The sequence below is a fragment of the Equus quagga genome, chromosome 4 (genome assembly GCF_021613505.1).
Source record: "Equus quagga isolate Etosha38 chromosome 4, UCLA_HA_Equagga_1.0, whole genome shotgun sequence".
NCBI lineage: Eukaryota > Metazoa > Chordata > Mammalia > Perissodactyla > Equidae > Equus > Equus quagga.
In genome coordinates, this window is record NC_060270.1 from 20,364,738 (window position 1) to 20,390,933 (window position 26,196).

Here is a 26,196-nt window from a genome sequence, read left to right on the forward strand (position 1 = left end):
GAGCTCCATCTAAGTCAGCAGATGACATCTATTTGCACTCGTTAGCACTGCCTGGCATGTGCTACACCACCCCCTCGGGTAATTTACATTTTTTTAAAGCATGTATTTCTAAATTTAGGAAGTTAGGATAATCAGGGTGGAAAAGCCCATCTGTTTGATGTTCACTCCAGCTGCTGCACATTCTGAAATGAAATTTGAGTATTTTCTCATCTGTTTCATCTTACCCAGTCTGGAATACAACGACATCACAGAAGCATAAAGGAACTAAGGGCAGGTATCTGATACGTATTTTTATTTTTTTTTTTTTGGTGCACATAACACCTCCACTGGGCCTAAAGAACCCTACCACAATTACACAAGCACATGGACTATTTACACACGTCTGTGCACACTCATGGTATATGTACATTTTTCTTGTATAATATTTTTTTGGGGTGTTGGAGTGACAGAGGCAGAAAGACCCTAGGCAAAGACAATGTTTGACCCTAAAGAGGTTAAAATTAGTTTGAAAAAGACAGAAAAAGAAACTGAAATTTTGCTTAGCTGTTTATTTCCCTCATGTTATTGGAAAGAGCATTAACCTGGTTTCTGGTCCCAACCTTGCCACTTACATGCTGTGTAGTTTTGAAAAGATTACTTTACCTTGCTGAGTTTCTTATTATATAACAGCAAAGAATAGAGGCAGGAGGGGAAGGAGGAAAGAGCTGAGCAAAGAAGAAGATAGAAGGTGCTTCCCAGATCTCAATACTGGGACCGTAGACAGCTGCAGAGATTTTCACAAGAAAGCCACTCGAAGTGCAAGATGTTTTCCCCTTCTGGTTTGAAATTATCAACATTAGACTCAAAAGCAAACCAATCAATATTTATTCACATACCTCTAAAGTGTATGAGTCACATATACTGTATGCTTAATAAATATTTAGTAAATACTAAAACAGCTTAGAAGTACTTTAAAAATAAACACAATTCAAACAGAACAATTTTACATTTCTAAAGTACAAAAATCAGTTAAAAGAAAAAGAGACACAGACATTATCTAGGATGATGCTGATTACTGGCGATAAACATCAAACGTAATTGTTGACGAAGCCCCAAAAAGAGAAGCATAAAAGCTCATTTAGAGAAACAAACATTTTCGGGGCCCATAAACCTTTCCTGAGTATCTTCCCCACGTAAAGCACCGTGGTTTAAGCAATATTGAGCAATGACTGTCTCAGAGGAAATTGTGAAAGTTTTTATTACTGCTCTTAGCAATAGGAAATCACTTAATTGGAGATAAAAAGCATACTAACTAACAAGAGTCGGTTCCAATGTCTGTGTAACATCCAGCTCGCCTAACATAACCAACTGCAAGCGTTTCAGAGACGGGGGCCCAGCAGCACAGGCTGCAACCGCACGACCCTGCCACTTCACTAAGGAAACCATTAGGGACCTGGAGAACACAAACAAAATCAAAAGGTTGTGGAAGCTTTAAAAAGCATGTTTACTGTGACGTAAGGGGACTTAGGTTCTTAACAGAATTTCTTTCTGTATCAGCTACATTGTTCTTAACCTGCCACTATTTCATAGATGAACCAACATTTTAAGAAGCAGGGACTTGAAAAAGAAATTTTAGTGCTATCTCATTTTTATTTACTGCCTTAGATGTTGTTAGTCTGGTTTTAGTCTATTTTTGCCTCTGCTATATCCCAGTGCCTAGCACAAAGCGGGAACTCATTAAACATTTAGTGAATAAAGGAAGAAACAGAAGTTTCATAATGTCGAGGGCTGAGGGAGAGGCAGAGGTACAGCTTACTCACTACGGCCCACGTGTTAGGGCATCTCTCCATCCAATCCAGCCACTCAGTGCGGGGTGTTGCTTGCCTGACCTTCCAGATGAGGAAAAAGATTCAGAGGTTAGACCGTACTCTGAGCAAAGAAGAGAAGAAAGCATGGGACTGGATGGTCTGCCTAGGTGAGCTGGGCTGCAGGTGCAGAACTCCTCCTGGAGAGAGACGGGGGACATAAGAGACGAGCGGTCTGAGCCCAGGCAGAGAGGCTGAGCCAGGAAGGTTAGCGACAGGATAGGTAGCAGCAGGGGGAAAGAACAGGCGCACACACAGAAGTGTAACTGGCTGGACCAGAGCTGACCAGAGGCACAAAGGGTGCCCCGCTGGGCTGCGGGAGTCCCAGAAGAGGGGCAGGGGGTCGGGAGCTCTCAAGAGTGAGGGTGGAGGGGCCCCTGGAGCGAGGAAAGTGGGGAAACCAGGGCGGTGTGTGTCATGTGTTTAAAGTTTCTCAAAGGAACAACTGTCAGTACAAGCAAATAATGGCATGAACGTTCGTGACAAAGATGATGGTCATTTATGGTAATTTACTAGTCAAGCTGTCATTCCTAATTCTTTCTTAAGCCATCTTTAAAAATCTAAAGGGAAAAGCCAATTTTCACCAGAAGGAAGAGGACATTGTAAATACAGAATTATTGACTATGCAGGAAAATGTTTAGAATGCTGAAGCAAATAGTCAGTGTGTGCAGATTACATGCATAATAGAGCTTCAAATGAGTTACCATAGCTACAAAAAGATAATTAATTTTGAGGAAACAAAAGAAAAGAGATATCATTAGGGGCAGTTCTCAAAGAGTTGAAATAATAAACATGGCATCCAAATTTAACTCGCATTACTTCCTAACAGGAACCAGTGATGCTCCTTCCATGTGACCAAGTCCCGTGTCTTCCGCGCCCCTCCCTCCCCAATCTGGTGTGCCTGGCCTCCTCTGTGCTGGTCTAAATCCTGTTCAGATCCTGCAGGACTCTTAGTTCACCCCTGTTCCCTAAACGCTCTTCAAACTCCAGTTGCACTTACAGCCTGAACTATACAATCATCACTTATTATTTATGAAACAAGCATTTATTGAGCACTGGTTGTGTACTAGGCACCGTGCAAAGGGTAAGCCAGGTAGGGGAGGGGGGTTGCACAAAGAAGTGAGTGTAGAGATTACAGAAAACAGGGCTGGCTACAGTCTGAACAAAGTTATACGGAGACAGGAAAGGAAAAGGCCACCTCAGGGAGACCACACGGGAGGTGACATCAACCTGCATCTGGAAGCACAAGTCTTATTTTCCAGGCTCAGAAAAAAGAGAAGGAAGGGGCATTTCAAGTTGATACAACAGTATTTTCTCGTTCTCTTTTTCCTGAAGCAGGAGGAAGGTAGGTGTGGAAACCAAAAGACATGAACTGTGACTTTATTTAACCTTTCTGAACATCAGTTTCCTTGATTATAAAATGGGAATAATGGAAGCGTGTGGTGACGATTAATTACATAACGTATACCGAGGACTAGCACCTAGGAAGCATTCAAAACCTGTTTCCTCCCTTCCCTCCTCGCCAGCCGTAAACTCCAGGCAGGCAGGAACGGAGTTTGGGACTTCTTCTCTGTCACCTGCAGTGTCGAACATAACTGCCAGGCACAATTTATTGTTGACTCATAATCTCCAAAAGAGATAAATATAATAAGTTTTTAATCATTCCCTTTTGAATTTAATAACATATAAATCTTGTACCATACCTACTTATCTGATATAAATAAAAATAAAATTTTAAACTCTATAATGGTGAGTGCTATACTACCCAACGGGCACACCAAACAAATACTTAAGGCACCAGCAAGGCAGGAACACAGAGAGAAAGAGAGAGACAGAGGGAAGAAATCATTTTAAGGTCAATTCCTGATACTTCAGAACAAAGATTAAAATAGTCTTTTAGAAGGAAAAAACACAACTGTGTTGGAATCATCCTCACTCTACAGTTTAGTGTCTCATTTTGAGTTCCACAGGAAGGGGCCCCATAATCTTTCCTGCCTAGCATTTAAAGGCCTTTACAAGCTCTGCTCACAACTCATACAAATGTTTCCCACATTCCTCTCCAGGTGGATCCCAGAATGGAGACAAAACCACCACAAGGCCCAATAGAGCTACAAAGAGAAAATGCAATCCACTGACTGACTGTCGGAGCCTGACGCAGTACTAGGCACTTACATAGTATTAATCTTCCAGGCACTTAAACTCCAGGTACTGAAATTCATTCTACTCTCCAACTGCACAATTGATTTCTTCACTTGGAAATAGGGCTCACACTCATCTATCTCACAGGTTGTCTTAAGGATTAATAAGCAAACATACTAAAATGCCTAGGCGATGCACGGCACGTGGTAGAGAGCCAACAATGGCAGCTACGATCTTAATGGAAATTGGACATCCAGACTGAAAACTCATGACACTAAAAGAAGAAGAAATGTGTGTGACTTAGGGATCCAGAAGTGACGGCAGCAGAACTGAAGCGCGTCAGAGCTGGCACAGGAGGCAGGATGACTTGGCTTGCCACCCCTTGGCACATGTGGCCAGAGCCTATTCAACTCCAGTGTTCCAAGCTGTTTAACCACATTCAGTTCACTGTGGGCACCTCAGGATCGAAAAAGCCTGCCAAATCCAAGTATTTAAAAAAAACACTCCAAGTGATCAAGCGAATAAAGAGGATTTTCTTGAAAGAAAAGATCATTTATTGCGATTCAATAAACCACTGTAGTATGGTTCTCGCGGCTGCTTACACATTGGCTGCCGTGTTGGCACATCAGCTTAAATTAAAAACTAGGACAGAGCTCAAGGTTGGCGCATCTGGCCAGATGAGGACCCTGGACTCTGTGGGACTGGCCATGTGTCTCAACCAAATGTTTTCAAGAGGACAGCACTAAGTAAATTTACATTCCTTTGTTAATAAATAAGCATATGCAAAGAAGCAGAGTCTATTTCTCTCAAACTGATAGGATCTTCTTACTGTTTCTAACCCCTTCCCATCAACCCGCCCCAAAACCAGATGGGTGGTGGGGACAAGGAGGGTAACGGAATTCAATCCAATCTGGTCATCCAAGGTTGAGCCAATAACGTGAACAGCCTCTTTAAGGAACCTTACAGATGTCTCTTATCAGTGCCTCCAATAAATGCTCAGTCTTTCAGATTTTTTTCCCCTGGTCCTGTTTTTCTCAAAAGGGGATCTGACTGCATGAAGAAGAAAGTCCTCAAACTACCCCAAGGCAGAGGAGAAGAGAGGCGGGCCTCCTATCCACACAAAGTTCTCTGGGTCTGCACTGGCCTCTGCTGTAAGCATCTTCACCGGCTGCTCCCAGCCTGGTAACCAGTAAGGTCCTCCGTGGGGGTGGCCTTTCCGGTGGTGGTGCTGCTGCTTACTGGGGAATAATGCAGGGTATGTGCCAGTTTTCATCCTCGTACGTGGGCCTGGCCATTTGCCTCTGATCTTGAAATTCCTGCACACACAGACTTCAATCTAACCTCAGGCCTCCATCAGTCCCCTCCCCAGGATACACAAGCACTACCAGGCCTCTCACACCCTTCAGGTGGGCCCTGAGGAACCAGGAGCACTGCCTCCAACCTGCTTTCTGCCACTGCCTCCATGCCATCCCCCTAGCACACACTGAAAACAGCACCTGCAGAGCTTGCAGACCCCAGGAACCAATACCACCTAGGAAAATGGCATGGCTTGGTCAAAATAAGAATGAGAATTGAACGGGAGACAACACTTGATTAAACCATTAATGTAACACATTGTATCACAATGAGCTGAATCACATTTGTCTTTTAGACTAAACCATGGATCCCGAAGACTGGAGCCTACACTTTCCTCATCGTGCTATCCCCAGATGCCTAGAGCATAATAAACCCTCCATTTTGTTTTTGGGGTTTTTCCCCCTTAAAAACTGCTGAATACAGAAGAAAGAAAGGTGTTTTGCCTCATGGGCTGAGAGGAAGACCAGACAGGCAGTGCAGAAGGCTATTAACTATCTGGCTACGTCATCTTCCACCTGACACTCTAACTACTACGTCACCTGCTCTGTCCCCTCACATGATTCTGACCACAAGTGGGTTCCACAATTACTTCTTTTCTGATTCACATAAGTCTCCAAATTGTAACTGCTTACAATTCTAACTATAGTTACACATGTATTAAGTTCCTTATGACCAGGCACCATAGTGAATACTCTGTATGACCCACAGGGCCAAGTACAGGGACATACAGAAAGTAGATCTCTTAATTGTTTATTATGAAATGAAAGAGAATACTGTAAAAAGTTGAGATACTCTCCCCAGAAAAAAGAAAAATATCAAATGCATACAGCACTAAATTTTGCATAAAATTCCTGTGACTTCTCTGAAAACCATTTTTGGACCAAAGGTTAATAAAATTCCTTGTAAAAACAGATACATAGAACAATGGAACAGAACAGAGAGCCCAGAAATAAACCCAAGCATATATGGTCAATTAATTTACGACCAAGGAGCCAGGAATACACAATGGGGAAAGGACAGTCTCTTCAATAAATGGTGTGGGGAAAACTGAACAGCCACATGCAAAAGAATGACACTTGACCGCTATCTTACACCATACCCAAAAATTACCTCAAAATGGATTAAAAACTTGAATGTAAACTTCACTGTAACCATAAAACTCCTAGAAGAAAACATAGAGGGTAAGCTCCTTGACACTGGTTTTAGCAATGATGTTTTGAATTTGACGCCGAAAAGCAAAGGCGAAAAAAGCAAAACTAAACAGGAAGGACTACATCAAACTAAAAAACTTTCGCATAGCAAAGGAAACCATCAACAAAACAAAAAGGCAACCTACTGAATGGGAGAAAACATTTGCAAATCATATATCTGATAAGGGGTTAATATCCAAATATATAAAGAACTCATACAACTCAATAACAAACAAACAAACAATCCAATTAAAAAATGGGGAGAGGATCTGAATAGACATTTTTCCAAAGAAGACATACAGACGGCCAACAGGTACATGAAAAGGTGCTCAATATCACTAAACATCAGGAAAATGCAAATCAAAACCATAATGAGATATCACCTCAGATCTGTCAAGAATGGCTATTATCAAAAAAACAAGAGAAGTGGTGAAGATGTGTAGAAAAGGGAACCCTTGTACACTGTTGGTGGGAATGAAAATTGGCACAGTCACAATGGAAAACAGTATAAATATTCCTCAAAAAATTAAAAATAGAAGTACCATATGATCCAACAATTCCATTTCTGGGTATTTATCTGAAGAAAACAAAAACACTAACTTAAAAAGACATATGCACCCCCATGTTCATTGCAGCACTACTTCCAATAGCCAAGATATGGAAACAACCTAAGTGTCCACCGACAGATGAATGGACAAAGAAAATGTGGTAAAGGTACACAATGGAATATTATTCAGCCATAAAAAAGAAGGAAATCTTGCCATTTGCAACAACATGGATAAAGCTCGAGGGCATTATGCTAAGCAAAATAAGTCAGACAGAGAAAGACAAATACTATATGACCTCTCCTATATGAGGAATCTAAAAAACAAACCAAAAAATCCAAAGAAAACCAAAATAACAAAAATCCAAGCTCATAGATACAGAAAACAGATTAGTAGTTGCCAGCGGCAGGAGGTGAGGGGTGGGTGAAATGGGTGAAGGGGGTCAAAAATAACTTCCAGTTATTAAATAAGTAAGTCGGGGATGGAATGTACAGTATGGTGACTACTGTAAATAACACTGTATTGCATATTTGAAAGTTGCTAAGAGAATAAATCTTAAAAGTTCTCATCATAAGAAAAAAAAACTTTGTAACGATGTATGGTGATGGATGTTAATTAGACGCACTGTGGTGATCATTTTGAAATATATACAAATATTGAATTATATTGTACACCTGAAACTAATATAATGTTGTATATCAACTGTACCTCAAGAAAAAATAAAATGTTTACCACCTTAAAAAAAAATTCTTGTACAAAACAAATGTGAGGGGGTGGTGTTATGATGTAAAGTACTCAACAATATAAAACTCTCTTATACAACCAAAATGATTACTTTTAAAGTAAATACTATACAATGATAAAATTAAGATCATGAGATTTAGAACTTAACCTCAGTTCCAGATGATGATGATATCAATGAAAGAGGAGGAGATGACAGTGACAAAGGAGGCAGTGGCAACAGTGAGAGATAATAGACCAAAAAAAAAAAGGGAGAGAAGAAAATAATGCTGTAAACGAGAAATGAACACTACTGAAGAATAAAGTCAGATTTCACAGCGTTCTGTTTGGGTCCCTAGATACATCTTTGGGGAAATAAATCTCTATGGCCTGACTATTGTTAACAAGCATTTATTGATCACTTACCATGAGCAGGCACTGTACTAGACCCTGGAGGTAAAGGAAGTCTAAGACCACATCGAAGAACTTATCTAACAAAAAAGACTGGACATAAATGCAAATAGGTAAACCACCCCAAAACGTAAGTTTTAGTCCTTGACTCCCAACTCTCATCACACATACAGCAAATCAACTCCAGGTGGGCTGTGGGTCAAACTATAAAAAGTAAACAGTACAGGTTCTAGAAGATTACAGAGAATATCTTCGTGACATTGAGATAGGCAAAGAATTCTTAGCCAAGACACAAACAGTGCTTGTCAAAAAAGAAAAAACACTAAAACTGAGCTAATTAAAATTAAGAACTGTTCTTTAACAGATACTAAAATAAGAGAGTGAAAAGTCAAGTCACAGAGTAAAAGAACATTTCACAACACTTATAACCAATAAAGTGCCAGTAAAATAAAATAAAGTACCAATAAAATACTCCAACAGATATTTTTAAAACTCATACAAATCGGGGGGAAAAAAAGACACACAGACTCTCTGATTTTAAAAACTGGCAAAAACCCAAGGATTCTTGAACAGACAAATGAATAAACAAAATACAGTCTATACATACAATGAAATATTATTCAGCCATATAAAGGAATGAAGTTCTGAAACATTTCAGAATATGGATAAACGCTGAAAACATTATGCTAAGTGAAATAAGCCAGTCACAAAAGGACAACTATTGTATGATCCCACCTATATGAGCGACCTTGAATAGGCCACCTTATAGAGATAGAAAGAGATGAGATGTTACCAGGGGCTGGGGAAGGAGGAAGCGGGCTGTTATTCCTTAACATTTACGGAGTTTCTGGAAAAAGTTTTGGAAATAGATAGGGATGATGGCTGCAAAACATTGTGAATGTGCTTAATGTCACTGAATTGTACACTTAAAAATGGTTAAAATGGCTAATTTTATGTTGTATTTTACCACAATCTTAAAAATTAATAATGTTATCTACCAAAAACCATTGAATTGTATACTTTAAATGGGTGAATTATACGATACATGAATTATTTCTCAGTAAAGCCGTTAAAAAAATTGGCAAAAGTTGACCATATATAAATCAATGCTCCTCAGTGGAACAAATAAAGTATAACTTAGAGAAGAGAAGCAGGAATATGTTAGAAGATACAGGGAAGCTACTGTAAACTCAGTTCACATAAAGGAAAAGGCTGAGAAATTGTATTAGCCTGTTCAAAACTGGAGCCAATGAAATGCAAATTCAATCCGTGGTATAAAAGAATATGTTTTTTATCATTTTTTGAGAATGAGAAATGTCTATGCTTTAGTAAAAAAAAAAACTTTAAAATTCACATCACTATCTCAATTTTATGTACAGAATTTCAACTTTTTGCCCAAAAAAAATCAGAGAATTGGATTGTGTATATACAAGATAAAAGACTGCTGAAAAGCGAAAATTTAAAATTCGTCCATTCACTCAATAAATTAAGCACCTGCCATGTGCACTGCACAAGTGCTCACCTGGTGGAACTTTCGAGAAAGTGCAAGAGGACAGGGCATGGCAGTTGGGAGGTGCTACCAGAGAAGCAGCACAGTCAGTGCTTAGGAAACTCAAAGAGGAAAAGATCTTGCACAGAGCAGTCAGGCCAGGATGTCAGGCGGTCAGCCTCGGAGGAAACAGGCTTGTGCTGGGCCTGGAAGGGTAGGCAGTGCAGGTATCAGGAGAAAGAGGCGAGGTAATCCAGACCAACCAGAAAGGAGGGAAGTGGGAGCAGGAGAGCGGAAGAGGTAGATGGGACCAGAGTGTGAAAGAGGGGGGTGCAAACATGGTGGGTTGGCTGGGGAAGAGCGGAAGCCACAGAGGACAGTGAATGACACCCTAAAAACTGGAATTTATCCTTTAAGATTTCTGGAGTTCGCTGTCATTATTGTTGTTGAAGGAAGAGGGGAATACAATGACAGCAGCGTTTGACAGAAAGCAACCTGGCAGAGAGTCAAGGATGGATCAAAGCGAAAAAGGTGAAGTAAAGACCAGCAGAAAACTGTTGGAATAATCTAAACTTAAAATAAGGATATAAATTAATGGAGGTGGTGAGGAAGGAAAGGACAGTACGAAGAACACGGAAAAGAAATATTGTCAAGATTCCGTGGTTTTCAGGTGTGAAAGAAATAGACTATTTTTGCAGAAGAACAGGCCATGGGATCATGCACTTGTACGGCGTGACGCTGCCACGGTCTGCAGTCGACACAGTCTATGCAACATCAGAAGCTCGGGCCAGACACAAAATCAGTCTGCCCGAGATTTAAATATCTATATACCATTTATGCAAACTGCCATGGATAAAACTAAATCAATACATATGTGGGTTTACCTACTCAGCCAGCATATATGAAGTAGAAGAGTAAGCAAAGGTTTTGTGAAGTTTAATCTGAATGTGGACAAGCTGAATTAGTCACTGGCCACACTTGGGATAAGTGCAATCAGAGGAGTGGGGAAAGGGTTCGGCCACCCTTTATTCAAGCCAAAGAGAAAGCTGGCAGCCCACTTCCACTATTTCAAGAGGATCTGAGCCGAGAATTCAGAGGAAGTGCTCAAGACTGCAAATTATTTTCACATTCGTGGTCTTCATCATCATCAGTTTATAGAATATTTGTTAGATGTTGAAGGAGTAAGCAGATCTGATCTATTTTAATGCAGGCAGATGGCTTGGTCGTGGAAATTGTGAAGAGCTTTACTGAGCGGCTTCCTCAGATCAAGGACATTATGGAATTAAAGGGCTCTAAGAGACCTTACTGGTCCAGATCCCTGTGCCTCACAACATTACACTTTCTTATTAATTAGAGAGACAACTCAACCCCCTGAAATCGAAGCAACTGGGAGGGATCGGGGAACAGCATAATTAATTTGTCCAAAGAAGTGCAAATGTTAAGATGGAAACTGTAAATACAGATTGATCAAAGGGCAACTAAAAACAACTCTGAAGGGCCAGCCCTGTGGTGTAGTGTTTAAGTCCAGCCACTCTGCTTTGGCAGCCTAGTGTTCACAGCTTCGGATCCCTGACTCGGACCTAGTGCCACATGTCAAGCCACACTGTGGCGGCCTCCCACATAAAATAGAGGAAGATTGGCAGAGATGTTAGCTTAGTGACAATCTTCCTCAAGAAAAAAAAAAGAGGAAGATTGACAACAGATGTTAGCTCAAGGCCAATCTTCCTCATTAAAAAAAAACAAACTCTGAGGACAATGAAATCACAAATTAGGAAAAATGAGAAGTCACAATTTCAAAAAATATTTTCATGAAAATGAATCATGCTAAGTTTCTATAACTATTTTGGAGTAAAAAAACTCAAGAACCTTCTTTATTAGTGTGGTTTAGCTTCAGCAAAAATTTAATGCCCTAAAAACAAACTACACTTACCAAAAGAACACAGTAGGTGGTGAGTTTATGAATCTCAGAATTATTTTGAAAGTTCTAACCGTGTGACTAACTCTGTTCATTTTGGAGACCACCTGGCTTTGTATAAAAACATCTTCTTCCATGAAAATGCAAAAAGCACCACTTGGAAACACCAGCAATGACACGAAACCTAGAGTCAGAATGAAGACATGCTCTAACCACGCCCTCCAAAGGCTTCACTTTGAGCATCGCCACATCCCTGACTCGAATTCACTGTTCATTAAAAGTTCACAGGCCTTTCACTTCTAATCAATGACAACATTACGAAAATGTCTATATTCATCATGTGACCCAGGATAGATAAAATTTAGACACCTATGCATGGCTTAGACAAAGATAAGTCATTATGAGAGAAAAGCAGAGGAAGGTCACAGAAATCAACTTTAAGGACCAAAATACAGTGATTGTGGTAAAAAGATTTTTGTCATATTTATAGCCTGCTTATCACTGAACCTCTCCTGACACCTACAAGATCTGTCTGTGATACAAAGGATTTAAAAGAATAAAGAGCCTGAGCCAAAGTGAAAAGAAGTCAATTTTAAAACAAAATTTAAAAATAAGATTCTTTATATTTGAAACCACATTTTATAATCTTCCTACAACAGATGACAATATGTAGTTCCTAGAATAGACATCACCATAAAGTCTCATGATATTGATGGGGGAAGGGGGGAGGAAAGTCAAGTCACTATTTTAGGAAAAGTTTTGTGAGTATGTTAAAACCAGCCATACATCAGCTCCAGCTTATTTGATTGCCAATATTCTCAATACTTGGAAGCCAAGTCAAAGAATCACGAGATTACAGAGGTGGAAAAGAAGAGGAGGTGACCTAACCCAACTCCCTCATTTCACAAAAGAAAGCAGGTCCGGAGAACCACATGATGTGTCCCAGGTCACACCTCCATCCGTGCTCCCTCTCGGATGGAACTCTTACCTCCTGACTCAAGTTGGAGCTGATGGATCCTTGCAACAATAACTGTCACTAACCAAGCATTTTCTATACGCCAGGCACTATGCTAGACACTTTAGAGATGTGTCAATTTATTTAATTTAGTACTTCTCAACACACTGAGAAGGCCATCTCCACTCTACAAGAGAATCAAATTCTAGTTCAGGACATTAAAGTAGTCCCAAAGTCACCGAGCAAATAAATAACAAGTCAGGTATTCAAACCCAATATGTCTGACTATCAAAATCCCCACAATGCTACAATCTGCGCCAAAATGCTAAATGTGTACATCCAAATAATTCTTACTTTGGGCAAGCCAGACTGCAGAGATATCTACACAAGTTTATAGGTTATATGTACAAAGATGTCCACTCCAACATCATTAATATCAAAAAATCAGAAACAACATGTATGTCCAACACGGGGAAACAGCTAACTGAATTATGTACCAACATGCTATGAAATACTAAAGGGTCATTAAAAAGAATAAGGTAGATCCATGTAACAATGTGGCAAGATGCCCATATCAAATTGTTATGTTTTAAAAATAAGTTGTAGAACAATATTTATGGTATTATTTGTTTTTTTAAAAAAGCACCTGGGGGGCCGGCCCAGTGGCGCAGCAGTTAAGTTTGCACATTTCGCTTCTCGGAGGCCTGGGGTTCACCAGTGCGGATCCTGGGTGTGGACATGGCACCACTTGGCAAAAGCCATGGTGTGGTAGGCGTCCCACTTATAAAGTTGAGGAAGATGTTAGCTCAGGGCCAGTCTTCCTCAGCAAAAAGAGGAGGATTGGCAGTAGTTAGCTCAGGGCTAATCTTCCTCAAAAAAAAGCACATGAAAGAAATGGGTGAACTGGTTTTTTGTAGTTTAAATAAATTGAATTAAACTTTTTCACAGCCAGCCCTGATGGTCTACTGGTTAAGGTTCGGCACTCTCACTGCTTCGGGAGCCTGGGTTCGAGTCCGGTTCACGGAACCACACCACTCGTCTGTCAGCTGCCACGCTGTGGTGGTGGCTCACATAGAAGAACTAGAAGGATTTACAAGTAGAATATACAACCATGCACTGGGGCTTTGGAGAAAAGAAAGAAAATTTTTTTTAAGAAAATTATGCAGAAGAGACAAAAATGATTTAATATATAGCATCTCAGATAATGAATACAAGATACGGAGCATAAGAATATTCATAAATACAATACAGGAAAGGGAATCTGAAATGTTGGAAGACATGACTAGGCAGATTGAAAATGCATAATACCTCACGGAAAAAAACTGAAAAAAAACAAGCACATCAACACAAATTATGGTTAATCTATTGATAAAGGAAGACTTTTAACCTTCAGGTACAAAAAGTCAATCACTCTCAAGAGAGAAAAATTAAATCTAGACTGATGTCAGACTTCACCACAGCAACAGCCCATGCCAGAAGATATGGAGCAACTTCTAAAAATTCTAGGAAAAATATTTTCACTCAATAACATACGTAGACAAATTCCCCTTCAATTTGGATGGAAATAGGCAAATACTGAAAAAATGAACTAATTCAGGAAATAAAGTAAGCACTAAAACAATTCTAAGTGATAGAAACCTACCTAGATTTATCAAGAAATAAGTCACAGGGGCCAAGTCGTTAAGTTCGTGCGCTCTGCTTAGGCGGCCCAGGGTATGGCCAGTTCAGATCCTGGGCACGGACCTAGCACCGCTCATCAAGCCATGCTGAGGCAGCGTCCCACATAGCACAACCACAGACACTCACAACTAGAATATACAACTACGTACTGGGGGGCTTTGAGGAGAAGAAGAAGAAAGAAGAAAAAAAAAAAGATTGGCAACATACGTCAGCTCAGGTGCCAATCTTCAAAAGAAATAAAAAATAAAAATAAATCATAATCACCAAAGGTTAAAATGGATAAATCTGGGTGGTGTGGTTTAGAATACTATGTTGAAATATTATTTTCTCCTGCTTTATATTGTTTGAGTTTACTTAAAATAAATATGGATCATTTTCATAAAAATCATGAAGTCTGTACTTTTCAAGCACAAATAGTATGATTCCATTTAGGTAAAATTTTTCAACAGTCAAAATTAATGTATAGTTACAGAAATTAATCAACATTTGACTGAGTCCAAGAGTTGAGGAGTTAACTGCAAAGGCACATGGGGGAACTTTTTGATGAGGGAAATTGCTACATCTTGACTGTGCTCATGTTTCTACAGGTCCATAAATTTATCAACTCATATAACACAATACTGAAAATAGGAGCATCTTGTAATTAAATTATACTTCATTAAAACAAAGTGCAATATGAGTAACTCATGAAAAACAATCTGGTGGCATGGTGATTGTTAGTCACATATAAATACACACACACACACACACACACACACATACTTTCTACCTAGCAGCTATGATTATTTTCCTACTAAATGCAATCAGACAATAGAATTTAGGTAAAGAGGGTAAACAAAAGCTCCAAAAAATTTAAGTGACTGGTCCTCTGTGAGATCCATAAAGATCTTCATAAAAGAAAATAAAAATACATGTACATGCAGGCTTTGTTTATGATTAGCAAAAGGTCTGGAACAATGCACAGCAAAACCAGAGAATTCGGTGGGTGGAGGTAGGGTATGAGTCAGTTCTCAAAGACTTCCAAATGGTTTGAATTTTTATGCCTAGGATATGTTACGTTTGTAATTTTAAAAGAATTATAATACAAAAATAGAGAATTTTAAATGAGTTTGTTATTTATTTTTCAATAGTACATGCATACTCCATTCAATGCCATCCCACATGGTATGGAATAATTGTGTGGCTATTTGTCTCTAAAACAATTTTCAAAAAAAAAGAATCTAACATTCCACTAAGTACACCAGACCCGTGAGGGTCTCCAAGACCCTTTCAGAAAATTGTGAGGTAAAACCTACTTTCTTAATAAGGGTCAAATGCTCTCTGCCTTTCTGCCTGTGCTGACGTTTGCGCTGATGGGGCAGAGCAGTGCTGGGTGAAACTTGGCGCCTTACACAAGTCAAGGCACTGGCACTCAACCCTACTCAGTCACTGTAGTCCTCACTGTCACGCACTCAGTTAAGAAAGAAAACCCAGTTTCACTAAAGAATGTCTTTGATGAAACAATACCAGTCATTTTATTAAATCTTGACCTTTTACAATATTCTGGGCAACAAAATGGGTAGGATGAAACAGAAGCCACTGATGCTGCATACCAGAGCAAAATGGTTGTCCCAAGGAAAAGCAACTGTTTGAGCTCAAAGCTGAGTGAACTGGTGGCCTTCTTCATGGATCGGCATTTTTACTTGAAAGAACAACTCACAGACACACTACAGTTATTCATACTTAGGTAACTGGCAGATGTGTTCTCAAAATTGAACAAAATAAGACTACAAAATCGAACAAAATAAGTTATTTCAGGGGAAATAACTGACAGCTATTTGTTGCCAATGATAAATTTGGAGGAAATATTAAAATTTTGGAAAACTTGTATCTGCCATCATGAGTTTAGCATCTTCTCAATCCTTAAAGACTGTTCTGATGAAATCAATGGTGATATTAACAAATGTGGGGTTCTTTATATTATAAAATTTGATACATATGAACATTTGTAAGATCTCCATCAGTGAACCAATATTTTCCAAATTATCACTGTATAATGTTACCAATAAATCATGCATGAATAAGAGATCCATTCAATTTTCAAGATAAACCAATGGATTTTAATATAGCAGAGTAAGCAACGTTTATCCACATGGTTTCTGATTCTGCATCGCAACCACTTTAAGAGACTACCGAGTTTTGATGGAATATCAAAGAAGAATATCCAAAATTATTTGAAAATGCTATCAAAATACTCTTTCCTCTTCCAACTACAAATCTAAGACCAGATATTCTTCATATGTTTCAACCAAATCAAGACAACACATCATCATAAACTGGATGCAGAAGCAGACAAGGAAATCCAGCTGTCTTCTAATGAGCCAGACACTAAAGAGATTTCCAAAAATGTAAAACAGCACCACTCTCCTCGTTAATAATTTTTGGTTTTGGAAAAAATTCTTACTTGTCACAAAAATATATTACTTATGTCAACATATAATGGATTTATTATTTTTTTAAATTGATATTTTTAAACTTTCTCATTTTTAACTTCTAATATGGCAAATATCGGTAGACATGTCCACATAAACAAGAGCTTTTTGTGATTCTCAATAATCTTTAAGCCCCTAGCAATCTTTAAGGCCAAAAGAACCTCTGTACTACACTGTTAACACATTCTTCACATGTTCTGCATACTGTCTTCAGTCTTGGCCAACAGGTGCTGGGAAGGTAACCTGGATTTACACACAGGCAAGGCTCACAACCGGACTGCACTACAAGCCTAAAATGCCAGCCTGATTTGAATGGGTTCTGCAACAAGTGGTGTTTGCTACACTTCAGCCTCTCTTTTTGCCACCTATTTTGTGTCCTGGCAAGTGACCTTGAACCATGGTGGGTAACAGAAGTCATATAACTCTGGTTATATAACCAGGGCTGGACCTGGTCCAAAGAAACAAAGATTAGGTATTACGATCAATGTTTGGTGTTACTTAAGGCATCTCTGAGCACATGGGTGAGGATGTGGCTATAGTTAGTAGCAGACTTCTGACATTTTGAGAGAGATAAACATCACGGCTGACTGAGAGGATGCTCCATAAGGGAATGAATCATAGCTGGAAGAGACTATGGCTGGAAATACACAGACTTCGGGAAAAACGAAGGGGAAGGGAGGGGAGGGCACCTGACAGTCTCCACAGAAGAAGTTACAATACCTGCACGTGCGGCTGATTCAGTTAATGCTCCTATTTCTAAAAAAGCAACTCCAGAACTTTATACACAATGTGGGGAAGGGGAAGTTGAGCTTAGACTATACAAGGTGTTATTTTAATTATCTCTGCTCTCGGCATACCAGTTCCAAGATACAGGCCGTCAGGTCTAAGAATGCCAGACATGGATGTGGGAATCTTCAAGGTTCTAAATAAATTCCCAAAAATCCAACACCATTCTTTATTGCACAAAGCAAAACCTTCAGAAATTCCTTAGGAAAATATGATTCAAAATAGAGAACTTCAAAGTTTTAGGATTAAAGATAAGCCAAGAATCAATTTTGAAAGGTCTATAAGTATTACATTTTTAAATAAACCTCCAAAGTCATGAAATTTGAAAAGACTATGAAAATAGATCTCTGTCACCTCTCTTTCACAAAATATAAACTAAAGTTTAAAGATCAATGATGCTGACACAGTCACACCAAATCACTATTTTTTTTTTTTTTTCTTGGCTCAGGAAGATTCCCCCTGAGCTAACATCCATGCCAACCTTCCTCTATTTTTTACTATGTGGGCTGCCAGCACAGCATGGCTGCTAACAGAGCAGTATGGGTCCACACCCAGAAGCAAACGGGGCCCGCCAAAGCAGAGCACGCTGAACTTAAACCACGAGGCCACCAGGGCTGGCCCTAAAGAAAATTTTAACAAAAATTCTCTTTTTCTTTAAAAGAGAGAAAAACATTCTTTTCACGTACTCTAAGCACACGGGATTACCACTTATATTAGTATCGCTCCCTCATTCATTCAGGATTACCTACCATGTACTCACTATGTACTGGGCATGGTACCATAGTCTTTTAGGGAAAATACACATACATACATATATATATACACAGAGAGAAAATTATATCATAAAGTTAACTTCATGGAACAAAGGGAAAATATTAGCATGGAACTATGTCCACATTCTCACATAGCCCCACCAACGCCCAGCTTCTAAGGCAATTTCTGGGTCTGCCTGCTTGGCCCTAGGGTTTTTATATGAACCCTCAAAACAGGCAGACCTAAATCTTTTGGAAAAGCCATGAATGGCTAGATTTATCTTAAAAGAACCTGATGCTACTAGCAGAAGAACATAACATCCTCCAAAATGGAAGAAGAGAATGAGGAGGAAAGAGGACAGCAAAGAATCACATTACTGAGAATACGGGAGTGAGAGAACAGAGATTTTCCACGAGCAACTGCTGTGAACAGGGAGACTGCGGGCAAAGGTGGGTCAAGGGCTTCTCGACAGTCATTTAAGTTTCCTCTGGTGTGATCTTCAACAGACTCTGGTAAAAACTTAAATTTCTCTCCAAATTTTTAAAATATTGGATGAATGAGTCTTTTCAGACTGGACGTACAAGCAGCCCCATTACATTAGAGTTACACTCACAATGTCACATTGTTATTACATAGTTGTGACCCTTGGTGAAAAACCAGCATTGAATTTCAAATCCTACAAACTATTACACTCTGACCTTCTATCCCAACCCTAAATCCTGATCCACTATGATTCATTGCCACTGACGTTAGTCTAACTCTCTGAAGATTCTTCCAAAGAACTCTACGTGGTACAAGAATTTCCTGAACTCAGTGCCTCTGGCTTCTCCACTTCTTTCCCGGCAATGCTCCTATAAAAGCGTGCCTCTAACCCTGTCAGTGTGTTCACCCTCTCAAGACCAAAATGCTTAATGAAGAGAGACCAGTAAGTAGACTTCTGGGATTTTTTGATTGCATAGACGTTTTGTTCACATTGGAAAATTTGTATTGGTTTAACCCTATTCTAGAAACAGAAAATTTTTAGTGATACTTATTACAATGTGATCTTCCTGTCAAACATGAGTGAGGCAGAGCCACACCATACAGCACCTCTGTAGCATCCGTTGGTGAAGATGAACTGGTATCAGATCAACGGCTGAGTCTATTATCTGTGAAATTAGCAAACAGATTTCTCTCTGTGACTGACTTCACATTTCTACAACTTTAAAACTATCACAAATGCAAACTACTACTAACAATCTGTTAGGCGACAGGAAACCAGGTGCAGAGAAAATCGATTACCCAAACTTTAACAAAATGAAAAAAATCCTTCCACAGTTTAGTAAGATCAGCTTAACTAATAAGGAAACTAATTAACTTTCCACTTGAAGACCAAATGCAGCTCAAATCAGATGGTGTTTTGAACACCACCCAAGAGCTGACAACCTCCCTGATACCAGTTACTCTCAAATAACGATCAAAGCAGGATTTCCGAGCCTCCAGATGGTCTGAGGGCTGCCCTCAAACTCAAGGGTGAGACGTGTGAGTGCCAGGCAGCCTCGTCAAACAGAGGAGGGGACTTGAAGTGACTGGACCACCAGAAACCCAGCAATCCTCCCTCAAACTGCCTAAAATGGTAGAAATAAATCGGTATCACTGGTGCAGATAACAATAGATTCGGAATCCCTATTCTAAAGAAACTAGTTATAGAGGAGAATTTTAGTGGGAATGCCACAATTTTCCCAACTCTCTCCCAATTCTGCTAGTACCTCCCATCCTTTGTTCCGTATAACTCACTGCAAGTGAAGAATCTTGTGTACCAGCCACCACCTTGTTCGACACTAAATCACACGGCTGAAGTATGAAGATTCAAATGAGACTTTTCATTATAAATGCTTCCACTATCAAAGTGTGAAAACACATTTGAAAATGTGCCACATACTGTTACTGGGGGAAAGTCTACCCAGTGCATCATGACCCCGGGTCTGACAACAGTTCTAAGTCTAACATTTTAGAGGCACTTGGTGATTTAATATTTAAATTGCCTTCTGAATAGTCCATGTTGAATATACAGTGTAGGAAGCTTAATTTCTCTAAAATTCCCATCCAGTGGCTGACACCCCTCCTCTGGGTCAAACTACAGATTTTTTACTAAAAAGTGAATCCTTCCAAAAGAGCTGCATAATTAAAGTTAGAGATAAGAAATTGAAGTTTACAATAAATTTTTCATAATGCTAACACTGAGGCTCATAAGTCTTTTCATTTTCATTTCATTTGATGTGGTCTTTTCTTTCTTTTTATATTTTCTCAGATTCCAAAAAGTTATCTGCTATTTCAAGGAATCACAAGTAGTACAAGAAACACTTTAGATATATTTAACCCATTGGTAGAATTATATAAAAGTCAACTTTTCCATTCAAATTCCCTTTGAAGAGATTTAAACAAAAATAAAAACAGAAATTTCTTGACATCCATTTTCTTTCGAAAATTGGAGAGACTCAATTTCCACCTTTGGTGCATTATCCCATTGTAGTGGCTCCTGCTACAATGATTATCTATCTAGCATCCATTTCCCTTCTCCTCCTTCATAATAGAAACAACTTTGTTCAGATATCCAGCCCTCCCCCTCATTCCACACTGGAAGTCCAAGGGATGGGCCCTAATTCACTCAAACCATCTTGGCTATTGTCTGGTTCGAGAACTTAATGTCATCAGGATGTGGTATTCTCCCCCAGATGGTTATGCTAGGCACAAGCAGGCACTCAATACCTGTTCACCCTCTCTCCCCTCCCCATCTCAAGGAAACTGAACAGTGGCCTTTCCATGGCCTACGAAATAAATCCCAAAGTGAGCATCCAAGGCTTTCACTATCCTTTTACGACCTTTCTAGCCCTTTGTCCTGTGCACACATCTCCTGCTCTAGCAAGCCAGAAGCTTGACCTTTCAAAAACATGCCCCTGCACTTTCCACTTCATATCTTTCGTCCAGGCTGTTCCTTTAGCTTGGAAAACCCAACCACTGCCATCTCAGCCAATTCAAATTCTACTCAAAGCAGAGGAGATCAAAAGTAAACTTTTCCAGGAAGTCTTCCTTGATGTCACCATTAATAAACAGCACTCATCATATATTCCTTGTATCAAAAATCGCTTGTCCATGCTTCCAGCCTGACTGCAAACTCCTTCTTTAAGGGCTGTGGACATACTCTTGTGCATCTTTGTCTTCCACCATCACCCCTCCCCACCAGACACCCAGATGCAGAATGGAAGCTCAGTAAATATTTGCTGAACAAATGAACACATTTGTTCATTTTTGGAGGGTGAAAAGTGCCTCTACAGCATAGTTCATCATGAAGGCTGAAATGTCCTTGGAAGTCTTTACAAACATCCTAGGATGGCTTAGCAATAGTTCTGCTGAAGGAAAAGAAACAAATCAGATGACCTTGTAAGGCTGCTTCTGCGAATTACATTAACTCTTTAAAAGTACTGCCTAACAATTCAAAATAATAATAATTCAAATATATTCAAAAAATTCAAAAATATTCAAATAATTCAATAATAATTCAAAAGCAAACTATATATAAATGTCATTTACAAAAAGAGAGTGGCATTTACTTTAACCTATGAAGATTAATCACATTATTTTTACCAAAAATTTCAGCAGTTCTTATAGTAAAATTTATAACATTTTCAGTTATGTCCAAGGTACTGTATAAAAAGCCCATTTGCTCCATCTTATTTCACACTTGAAGGAAGCAGGACAAAAATGTTGGCCCTCTCAAACCAGTAACCAGACAAAATAAATTTAGAAGCACATACTGACATCACTTAATTATTACCTACACATCATCACTAAAAATATACCTACTGAACTCCAGGAAAGTTAGCTGTAATTTTGATGATTTCCTTCACTGGCTTCTATGGAATAGGTATATGAAGTTTTGTATTCCTTTCTCCCCTACTAAATGAATTTGTACAATTTAAATTAGCTAAAATTAGGTTACTATAGGTAGGTTATCTATAGGTACATTATCAGCTCAATTAAGGTCACAAAACTATGGGAAACATACTGATATCTCCAGAAAGAACAAGGTTAACAGCAATATTCCATAAACCACTGAACCTGCTTTTTAAATAAAACCCTTCAGAATAAATCTCAGCAAATCTCAACAATCAATTAAATGAGACAGAACTTGACTGCACAGGACAGTGCACTCACGAAAGAAAAGGGCACTGGATAAGATGAAAATCAGAGTTTAAATATGATGGCTATTCATAGAAAATCAAATGTAAGAAAGATTAGAGAGTAGAAAATTTTAAAATAGATTTTTTTAAAACCATTAAGAAAATTAAACATGCATTTATTCCTTTGTTCTAATATCATTATATTCTATGTATTTTTGTAAGTCATTTCAAATCCTTTGGGGAAGAAGCTAGGGTAGAAAACGTTAAATGCTTGTTTTCGAGTATAGTGTAGCACGCTGTGCAGTTATTTTTAAAATAAAGATCACATTTATCAGTCAAACTTGCATATGCTTGTTAAACGTTATGGTAAAACTACAATTTAAAGTTTTCTGCATTATTTTAAAGGCATCTCTAGTTTTCCTGCAGCCGCCTAGCAACGGAAATTGATTCTAAAAACTGTTTCTCACTGGACCCAGTAAGTAAGGGAGCTGATTATCTAAACAGGAGCACAGCGGGGTCAAAGTCAGGTTCGGGATCGGCGGGCCCCGAGCGGCGGGCGCAGTCCCCTCTCCGATCGGGGACACCTGAGCCGCGCCGGCGGCGGGGAAGGAGGCGCGGGCGGGCGCGCGAGCCGCGGCCCACAGCCACGATTGCGCCCCGGAGAAAGTTGGGCTCCTAGACGCGGCACAGGCGAAAAGGCTGCTGGCGGTCCCCAGACCGCTTCTCCCCGCGCCCGCCGGCCCAGCCTGGCCCAACGGCAGCGGACGGCTCGGGCTACTCACCGTGCAGAGAGAGGAGCAGCAGGGGCGCCAGCGGGGAGCCCCGAGAAGTCATCCCGGGGCCGCAGGGAGCGCGCCCGCCGCCCGCCCGGCTCCTCGTCGCGGCCGCGGAGGCGCGGGCCGGGCTCTCGGCGCTCTCGGGACAGCCCGGTCCTCGCAGACCCGCCGGGGCTGAGACCGTGGGACGCGCAGACCCGGCAAGTGCGGCTCCCGCGGCGTCCCGCTCTGCGGAGGCCGAGCTGCCACCAGGCGCGTCCCGGGCTCGCCGGCCTCGCCCCGCAGCGCCCCGGCCACCGCGCGCTGCCCCCGGCCCCGCCGGCCCCCCGCGCCGCCCGGGGAGCCACTCCCCCAACTCTCGCCCTGCTCCTCGGGCGGCAGCCCGGCTCGGCTCGGCTCCGCGCCGCCCCCTCGGCCCGCTCGGTCTCCCCGGCAACCGCGGCTCCAGCGCGACGCCTGGCGGCCCGCCCGCGGAGGGAGCGCGGCGCGCAGCTGGCGCGGCCCGGCCACCTGTGCGCTGGGCCCCGGCGAGCGCCGGAAAGGGGCGGCCGGCCTGCTCGCCGCCCGGGGCCCCTCCGGGCCTCAACACTCCAGGGACAGGAGGTGTCAGTCCCCATCCCCACCCGGCTCTAGGAGGGACTTTGCCACTTCCTTCCTCAGAACCAGCAACATTGTTTTCCGTTGCAGTTTCCAGATGATTTCTATTTGGCCATTTCACTTTCAGTCTTCTCTTCTGTAATCTAAATAATCTGAAAGAACCTGAGTCTGACAAAATTCATAATCAACGAGCCTTGTTCTATTCTATAGCTTCTTTCTTTCCTTCTTTTTTCTGACTACTCTTTCTTCCTTCAAAAGAGCGTAGGGGCGTACCACGCTCCTCACTCCCGGGTCCTATCAATGAGACGACTCCCTCTCTCGCTCCGTTAGTAAAACTTACGTCAACTTCTAACTTTTAAATGTTCCTGTTTTAAATGTTATCGCTTTCTTCAACTAATTTCAAGTATTTGTTAACTAGTGAGGAGGTGATTTTATTGTGATGGTTGTTATTTTGGTTGGGTTTTTTTGTTTCTTCTTTGGTTGGTTGGGTGTGAAGAGGGAACTTCGTGGCATCTGAAATTATTTTACTTAAATATCTACCTGCATCTCTTCTTATAAAACCTAATCATCTTTTTTTTTTCCATTGAGGTTGCTGGTTCCTTACTGCCCACAGTCACTCTCTGCTTCAGCCTCCAACCTGAGCCTTCGAAATTTGAGAACATGTCTGCCCTGGGAATGTCAGACCATTCTGGTCAATTTCTACAGTGGCACACACTAGGATTCCTGAGGCCATTCAGAAATTCTTAGCCCCATCTGGCAGATACAATGTGAGATACAGGCAACTCAGAAATGAAAATAGTATGCACAGGAGAAAGGCAAATAATGTAAAACAGCTATCCATTTGGACAAAGATTAAAAGATATACGTAAAAATGAAAATAGTATCAAGATGGTGGACTTATGGATGCACCTTTTATTTTTTGAAAATGTTGATGTTATAGTTTCAAGTAAAAAAAAAAGGAGAACCATTAACAAGTGTCAATCACCTTTAACAAGACTACCCTAAAAAGATATAGTTTGCTTATCAGTTAGAGATGATTCAACTTTGCTCACTATTTCCAATTTGCTAGAATCCCTTACCAGATCTCTAATGGCAAGAAAAGAATGATATGACAGTATATAGTCTTTGCTATTCACAACAGAAAGTTAAAATTTCAACTATGATTTCATAACTGGGCTCATTCTCATTCTTTTAAACACAAAGGGTTTTTTTTCTCTGTCCAATTCAATTCCTTACTTTGCCCTGTACAAATTCCTGCATTCTAACCAATCCTATGCAGGGCATAAGAGTAAGTAATATAAAGCTGTCAAATGGCAGGTGCTCCTCAGAGCAGGACTTTGCTTCACTATAATCCCAGACATAAATATAGAGATAGAATATTTATTCTTTAATTAAATAAATAACTTAATAATCTAGGCTGAAAAGCCCTGATAAAGCAAGTTACCTGAAATAATTCTTAGCACATCAATTCAGCATATATTTACTGAGTATCTACACTCTGTAAGGCACTGGGTTGAAGGTTAAACATAAAGTATAAGATATGATCCCCATCCTTAAATAACTTCCAGTTGTATATGGGATGTAACTGCACATCGTGAATCAGCAGAGCAAGAGAGCTCTCCTGCCTCTGTCACCATGGTGTACTTCCGCCTTGCCCAACAGGAGCTGGCGAGTTAGAAAGAGGTCAGTGCACAGAGTTTGGTGGAGCCGCCCTTTTCATAGAAAAGGGAGCGTGGCTTCTGAAGGGAGAGTGGGGGCGATCAGATTTCAGGAGGCAATGTGGCTGCCCAGAAGCGTGGAGGCAGATGGTAGATGGTGGACTCGAAGGAAGCTGACGGAGAGTACGGGAAACTCCAAGTGCTGTGCACAGAGGCTTCCAAAAGGACGCTCTCAGGAAACAAAGAAAAAATGGGCTTTTTAATTCATAGAGATAATACCACTGGCATGTATTTTTGAGTAAATTTTTTATTAGTACTGATGAGTTTCACCAGCTCTTTTATCCTAATCTGCCTTATGACCACGGTAGGATTTCTTTAAATCTCTAAAGTATTCTGGGTGCTAAAGCAACAGACATCATCTTATGTTTGTATAATACTTCATAAATTTCAAAGTGCTTTCACATATATCATCTGATTTGATCTTCACAGCAACCTCACAGGGTGTAAGGCAGGGATTACTCACATATTCACATTATTCACATAGTAAGATGTCCAGTCTCAAAAAAGGATCAAGGGATGCCTCAGGGATTGCAAATACCAATGGGCAGAACTGGAACCAAGGCATTCTGTCATTCAAGCCATAGTTTTTTCGATCACACCACAAAGTCTTTTTCTTTTATCTCTTTATAGACCAACATCTAAAGAAATTTATATAAACCATAGTGTCTTAAAGCTGGCTATGGGGATCACT

General features: G+C 40.4%; 1 protein-coding gene across 4 annotated transcripts in view; it reads right to left on the reverse strand.

Moving 5' to 3' along the window:
* IGSF11 (immunoglobulin superfamily member 11) overlaps positions 1 to 23,535 on the reverse strand; it is a 123,651-nt gene extending 100,116 nt beyond the window's left edge. For 3 of the 4 annotated variants that reach the window (XM_046657921.1, XM_046657920.1, XM_046657922.1), the window contains exon 1: positions 23,197 to 23,535. In XM_046657921.1, coding sequence (XP_046513877.1) covers positions 23,197 to 23,248 — 52 coding nt within the window. In that variant the 5' untranslated portion in view covers positions 23,249 to 23,535. Of the gene's footprint in view, positions 1 to 4,016; positions 4,092 to 23,196 lie in introns of those variants that run through there. The other variant, XM_046657923.1, reaches the window with a different exon arrangement.
* Between the last annotated feature and the right edge of the window lie 2,661 nt (positions 23,536 to 26,196).